General features: G+C 38.8%; 1 protein-coding gene across 1 annotated transcript; it reads left to right on the top strand.

Annotated features, from left to right (window-relative positions):
- The first annotated feature begins 1574 nt into the window (after positions 1-1574).
- LOC137990048 (nuclear receptor subfamily 2 group F member 1-A-like) lies at positions 1575-7126 on the top strand. Its single transcript, XM_068835592.1, has 3 exons — positions 1575-1915; positions 3422-3934; positions 4616-7126. The coding sequence occupies exons 1-3, from the start codon at positions 1642-1644 to the stop codon at positions 4891-4893; spliced, it is 1065 nt and encodes a 354-aa protein (XP_068691693.1). The 5' UTR covers positions 1575-1641; the 3' UTR covers positions 4894-7126.
- The last annotated feature ends 374 nt before the right edge of the window (positions 7127-7500 follow it).

The following is a 7500-nucleotide window of genomic DNA, read 5'->3' as shown; positions in this document are numbered from 1 at the left end:
TAGGCCTTATGCATGATTGCGAAATATGCTCTGAATTCACCACCAGGTCCCAGTTGTTCAAACCAATTGCTCTATCAAATGGATAGTGATTTATCCTGTGGATAGCGATTCATCCGGTGGACAGCGATACCACCTTTTGAACAAGGGGGGCCTGGCCTCGTTGACACAAAATTATTCCTATCATCTGGACATGCATATATTGTTCGCACTTGGGGTTTGCCCCTTTCGGATTTAGCTCATGCTAAAATTTAAAAGTTTGATTTTCGCATTCGAGGCTTGGTGGTGAAATTAGCTAGTTAGACGTCATCATGCATATAAAGGCTATTTCGTCAACTCCTGTACCATTTTACCGATTCTTGCGTTTCCAGGCCCCGTTTCGCACGAAATCTAGGGATAAGGTAAGCTCTGGGAACCGAGGCCTTCGAAAAATGCAACGGTCCCACAAACCGGAATTGTCCAACAAATGATACGATATTTTGCAATCACTTGTCTAATAAATGACTTTTGTTTTTTTTTTTAAGTTGATCGGGTTTTGAAAATCCCTAGGCGTAGCCAAAGAGGTTTCCAAGAAACGAATTCTAAGTTACACTACTGAGCTGTCAAAAAGGAAATAATCGGTTTTTTTTTTTCACATTCATTTGACATTATAGACTTAACAGGTCAACTTAGTACAAGAGATCCAAACATGTACCTGCTTCCAGCCTTTAAGTGAATTCAATTTCGGCCAGGTTGTGCTGTGTTATTAGTTCCTGCTAGCACAACGCCCGGTGTTCACATTGATAGTGTTCCTGAGCATTTGTAAACTCCCTTGGCTTCAAGATTTGTGTCCAGTGCATACTCAAGACTTTTTCATCTTAAGCGTAGCCAACCAAGATGAACTTGACATTTTTACACCCTCGGACCGTCGAGGTCGCCCCCTTTAATGGTAATAACATTTTGCCCGCTATTTGTTTAAATTTCTGTTAAGTTCCCGCAGCGGCCGTCTTCATTTGTACTTCGTGATCACAATTTCACGACAAATATGGCCAGATTTACTCTCAAAATATTCTCCAATTATCTCCAAAAACGCCCTTTTCTTGTCTAATTTCTACTCACTCTTAGACGGTTTCTTGAGAGAGCTACAACCACATGCATCCAGGCGTACGACGTCTTTCAATCATGCTAAAATATTAAATTGTCGGAACATGAAAATTTAAGTGAAATAAGGAAAAAATATACAGTATAATCTGATTCGAACTAGAACCATTTTCAACGGAGTATAAGACGTTTGCTGTGCACAAACCAAGTAATTAAGCAAAACGGTTCTGTTTTGGTGATTGAAAGACTCGGTAAAACGGAGTCACTGCCGGATGGTGCTATACCGGTTTTAAGGGGCACGGGATCCTATTCATAAGGTGCTCTCACTCTAAAAGAGGTCACAGGTAGAAAAACAGGTTGTAAAGCAAGATTTCCATTCAAAGGAGAACTTTAGCGACCTTTCACAATTAATATTTGACATTAACCAAGCTTGTGGCTCGACAGTACCATTGTTGAATAAATAATCAAGGAGATTGAATTCAGCTACTTGGCCGCCAGACTTTACAAAGGTAAAAAGGCTCGGTGAATTTGAGCGCTGATCATATTACCTCCAAGAGATTAAATATGACAGCCTGTACGGATTCCACAATCACAGACCTGCCGAAACTTAAGACGGAAGACAAGCTAGACTGTGCAGTTTGTGGGGACAAATCTACTGGCAAGCACTATGGCGTCAGCACATGCGAGGGATGTAAAAGCTTCTTCAAACGCACCGTCAGAAATAGCACATCCTACACGTGCCGTGGAAACAACAATTGCACCGTAGACAGAGATAACAGAAGCCGATGTCCGTCGTGTAGATTTCAGAAATGCCTAAACACGGGAATGAAGAAAGAAGGTATCTTATCATTCATTGTTTTTCTTGGCCCACATTTCAAAAGTGCCTTTCAAAATATTTACATTTTGGAAAGCACAAAAGAAAAAAAGGTTTAAAAACAATACTATACGAGAGAAGCAAACACAATTCAAAACTTACAAAAATATTTGTTCTCTACGAATTGTTTTATGTAAAATGGCATTGAACCATTACTGTAAGATCAAAGCATTCTTTGCGTTGAGTTTGGCGCAAGTTAACTTCCCTTCGTGAAAAAATCTTTTTCCGACTTGGTTGAAGTAAAACGTTTTCAGAATTACACTTAAGTCAAATTTTGGTTCAAATTCTTGTTTTTTCTTTAAAACATAAAATTTAGTGAGATATATAACAATGGTAAGCCGCTTGGGATTGTCTTCAGCTTTGGCTGTTGACGAAAGTCATGACCGCGCACTAGTTACGGAATGTAAAAATTCAGTGCGTAAATATGCGTTGCAAGACGTATTTCAGGTTTGGAGACAGAGTGAACGTTCGCTTAGACAAGAAACTGTACATGAGGCAGGTAGAAAATGACATACCGGTAACAAATCTCTTATTCTCAGCTCGCCGCGAATGTACTCAAATCCGTGCGAGGAAATTTACTGCATTCACAAAGAGACTACCGCAGGTGTAAACTTTTAGTGGTAACTGTAGTGCGGTTTCGATTTGGAGTGAAGTATAAAAACATAGAAATTTGTCAATTTAATTTTTGAAGTAAATTGGCCGAGGCTATGATGTCTGGGTGACCGCAGGAAATTGACCCCGGTGCATTGGGGAACCAGGTTCACGCTACAGACCACCTTAATTACGGTCGGTCCGCGGACCACCACTATTGACCCCTTAAACTCTTTACAAAAGAATGTCCAAAAACAGACGGGCCACGTTATACAATGAAAAAATAAAAATGGTTCATGTCATGCGAGAAAGGAACTTACAAAGAAGAAACAAAAGAAGCACTCAGCGATCGCAAAAATTCATTACTTGAAAAAGACAGTAAGGAAGCACAAACAACAGGCCCTGTACGTAAGAAAATAAAAATGGATCAGGCCGAAATTTACGGATTATAGGATTAAAAACCATTTCACTTCATTGACTATTTCATTTGAAATATAATTGATAAAGACCACAGACCCAGTAGCAAAAAAATGGACAGAAATTGTGATCCTAGCAACGGTTAAGCCATGGCAAGCACCAGAAAATAGTCATCTCAGACTATTTATGAGCGATTTGAGTAATGAATATCACTCGGCTCTGACCAAAACTTAATTAAGAAAGTACTCGTGAAAAAGTGTACTTAAGAGAAAAACGGCAAAATCGAAAAGATTAATTTCTGAAGGAGACTGCCTTGCTATCAAAGGACAAACACTTAGACCCTCGACAGACGAGGCAAGCTGTTATCGACGAATGTTCACAGTCCACAACTTAATTATGATATAGGTCTTATTTTGTACACATTTATGATATATTTTCTTATTTCTCTTATTTTTCACACAGCTGTTCAAACAACAAAGCTGCCAGCATTCCCAGGCTTTTCGTTTCCTTACTTCAGCGATTTGTCTGGATTTTATTCGCCTGGTCTTCTTCCATTTACACTGTTTCAACCAGCAATGTCCAGCCAAGGAAACATTCACCCAGGTGTGTTTCCTCAAACCCAAGGTACATCCGAGGTGGTGTACGAACTGGCGGCTCATGTGCTTTTCTCAGTTGTGGACTGGGCCCGGAAGCTTCCAACCTTCAACAACTTGGTAGAAAGTGATCAGATTACGCTGTTGAAAATGGCGTGGAGTGATCTGTATCTGCTGGAAAGCTCTCGCAGCCCAATCCATATATACATGCCACAGCTCTATGCCACAGGAAGCATGCAAGTGAGGCAGATTTCCATGGAAAATATTCTTAAGCGGATGGAACATGCGCGGTTGTTTCAGGACCAGTTAGAGAAGATCCGTTCACTTGGAATGGATTTAACAGAGCATTTTCATATTAAATGCGTCGTCTTGTTTAGGACAGGTAAGGTAGTTGCTTATATCTGAATCTGATGAGAAAGAACATTCAATTAACTCCGCGATTTTATGCCAAGATTGCGGTCATTAATTAACAAAATTATCTTTTTGAGAGGAAATAGAGGATGCTTTGAATTCGACTGTGACCAAACTCATGACCATTAAAATCGAAGATACCCTTTAGTAGTTATAGAGAGAACCATATAATCCTAGTGTCAATTAAGCCATTGAGATACGTTCATCCTGCATTCTACTCTCTTTGCCTTTGAAACAAACCCTACTGCTGCATTTTACGTCGACTTGATACGAAAGTCTTGAAAGCAAAACTCCAAACAAAAATGAGAGGAGAGGAGTGGGTGAGTGTGATCACTGACTATGACTTCGCGAACAACAATGGAAAAGTTTCTTGATTTATTTTGTTCAGTCGCGGTGCCATCGATGACTTTTTGCTAAGTAACATCAGAAAACCGTGAATCAAACAAAAATGTTTTTCTCAGTTTGTCTGATTGAAGTCTTAAGTACTCCTTAAATTTGTTGGGTGTTTACATTTAATATAACTTATTGTCGTCATCTGCTGAAGAGCAAAGAGGGGTAAAATGGACCAGGATCTTGCAGAATCCATATTAATATTAGGTTTGCACAACTCTCTACATCTTTTGAATAACTGGGCTTAAACATTTTGTTCCAGATGGGTCCCCAATTACGCAGCCCCAACAGATCGAGGTCCTACAAGATACTTCACAGAGCTCTCTGGAGCAGTACATCAGAAACCAGCACTCCAATCAGCCGACACGATTTGGGAAACTGCTGCTTATGCTGTCATCTTTAAGGAAAGTTGAACCAGCTGTCATAGAACAGTTGTTTTTTGCAGAAGTGTTGCGTGGAGCATCAATGGGAGACGTTCTGAAGAAGATGTTAACGAATAATTCATCAGCACCGGCTCTTCACGGATCGCTAGTGGCATAGATATTAAATATCCTTTCAATCCTCCACTTCTTTCCGAAGAGAATGCAGAGTCTCATAAAAATTCTTTGACTTGGGCCGTTTAGTTTCAATAGGAATAAAACGCAAACAGCGGTTACAACCATTTGCTTGAACTGCATAAATTTTATAAACTTAACGTTTCGTTTGTTACAACATACATCATCAGAAGTGATTATTATTCAGTTAAAGATAAATTTAAATTCAAAAATACAACTGTACGGACTGGGAACTAAGGAAATTGATTGATATAAAACGACAAGAATATGCTAATAATAGACTTTCTCACTGCCAACGTTTTCATTTAACGCTGGCTTTAGATCACGGATCAACAGAGACTCTTTTATAATCACTTCTGATGATGTATGTTGTAACATACGAAACGTTAAGTTTATAAAAGTTATGCAGTTCAAGAGAATACAGAGCTTAATTGATCAATTTGCAATGGGGTAGTTCTGAAATTTGTTTTCCTTATATGAGCATGGGAAACCGAGTTTAAACTCGAAGGTTTTTGCAAGCCTCTGAAACATATCACCGTTAACAATGAAATGGATTATATATGAACTGTGGATATGAAATCAAGTGAAGCTATGATCCTCGCAGTTATGAACGCAATTTTTGCAATTGCGTAAAGAAGACTGAAAACTTCAGGACTTCAACGGGGTTTGAACCCGTGACCTCGCGACCTCGCGAGGAGCTCGCGAGGTCACCGGTTTAAACCCAGTTGAAGTCCTGAATTTTTCAGGCCTCTTTACGCAGTTGCAGAAATTGCGTTCATAACTGCGAGGACCATAGCTTCACTGGATATCAACGTTGGTTATAAAAATTATTTCGGAATGCAAAGAATACTTTCACTTACATGAAGTTAATGAACTGCTCTGGGGAGGATATCTCAGGTGAACACCTATCACGTCATCCTCGGAGTATCATTGCTTTTAAAGGTGTGTTTCTTTGGGAAAAAAGAAACTATTCACAGAGTCAGTGCCAGGCGGATTTTTCGAGCCCTAAGCCTTAGCAGGAACCCATGACCCGGAGCCTACAACTCTACTGTGTTCGTGTCACGGCGTTTTCACAGACCGATTTATTTTTAGATTGAATTTCTCGCAAATGAGACTCCCACAGGAGCCCGATGACCAATTACAAGAAATTAAGCTGACGTCATAGGGTCACCGAACCGGAACTGCCTTTGTTTTATCGGTAAAAGATAATCTAAAAATAGATCGGTCTATAAAAATGCCGTTACATAGGCCCAGTATGGGAGCTGTAGGCTCCGGGTCATGGGTTCCTGGCCTTAGCCGATTTGGGTAGGAATTGGAAGGAAACTACTAAAATGCTGAGGGTGTGGCTCCTTTTTCTTAAGGGGGACGAAAAGTGATGAGTGAATTGAGGCTTTTTTGTCCTGGATCTGCATCAATCCATCGACGTTTTAAATTAAAGAAAGCTGTGAAATTATCACTAGAAGCGTATAGGAATATTTGGCAAAGGAGTTCTTTTTCTGAATAATTTCAGCAAATCGTGCTCGTCAGTATTTATAATGATTGAGGTTCGTTATATCAACGCGGGATAAACCCATATCTTTCCGTAATGCTTTTCCTCCGCATTTGAGCTTTTTTTTTTCATTCCTAGTTTATCAAGAGTAATGAATTCAAACTATTTGTGGATGTGAAAGTCATTTAATTGGTATCTTGTTGGCGGACAAGAAAGTGGAAGAGATACCAAGTTGGAGATTGACAAAGTACTGTCAACTCTCTCGTAAGCCCGATACTGAATTGATTGATAGATTAATTAATTAATTAATTAATTGATTAATTAAGTAAGTAAGTAAGTAATTAACAATATCACCTTATCAGCTAAAATTAAGCAAATAGAAATTATTTTATTTTATTTCTTTCACATGCAGCTTGTTTCGGTGTCTCATATAGTTCTTGAACTTAAAATTTATTACTCTTTTCACTTTGACAATGTGACATGAGAGGAAATTGGCTCACAATTTGAAGGAAGATAACCTTGAAGGAAGATAACCTTCAACAAGCATATCTTTGATACACTTGAATTAATGAACGTTTAGTGTTTATTCGAAAGTAAAAGAAAACACGGTTGCACTTAAACGCATTACATGTACTTTGAATTAATTCTGAGATATGGGGCGAGTCAATTTTGTTAATGATTAGTATATTTTGTAGAAAAAATCATACGTTAAGATTAAAAAGTGAATAAAAATCATTACAGTGTACGCCATGGAAACTTACTTTTAAAAAGGAGGCACTGATGCAGCAATTATAGTTTGCGATCTTTAACGCTATAACTTTGGAAAACGCTCCTAATCTTATATACCTTTCGTTTTACAACTTCAGAGCACGTGACCATTCTCTCAAGAATTGTTTTTCATAGTTTGCAATTCACCCCCTGGAAGATAGTAAGAAGATCTAAGAAAGATAAAGGAACAGTCTCTCTGGGACGTTCATGTGATCTGAAAAGGGCAATGACATGCTAGGAAGGTTCATTATATGGCCCGGATCGAGATTTGAAGTATATGTATTTTTATTCTCCCTGAGCGCACAGTTGCAAAGATATGACAAGCTATTCCAATCT

The sequence above is a fragment of the Montipora foliosa genome, chromosome 2 (genome assembly GCF_036669935.1).
Source record: "Montipora foliosa isolate CH-2021 chromosome 2, ASM3666993v2, whole genome shotgun sequence".
Classification (NCBI taxonomy): domain Eukaryota; kingdom Metazoa; phylum Cnidaria; class Anthozoa; order Scleractinia; family Acroporidae; genus Montipora; species Montipora foliosa.
The sequence above is the reverse complement of the archived record's forward strand: the minus strand, read 5'-3'. Positions and strand labels throughout refer to the sequence as shown.

Coding starts and splice junctions, on each gene's coding strand:
- LOC137990048 (XM_068835592.1), top strand. CDS start 1,642: ATGACAGCCTGTACGGATTCCACAATCACAGACCTGCCGAAACTTAAG. Junction 1,916..3,421: donor CACGGGAATGAAGAAAGAAG/GTATCTTATCAT, acceptor TTTTTCACACAG/CTGTTCAAACAACAAAGCTG. Junction 3,935..4,615: donor CGTCGTCTTGTTTAGGACAG/GTAAGGTAGTTG, acceptor ATTTTGTTCCAG/ATGGGTCCCCAATTACGCAG.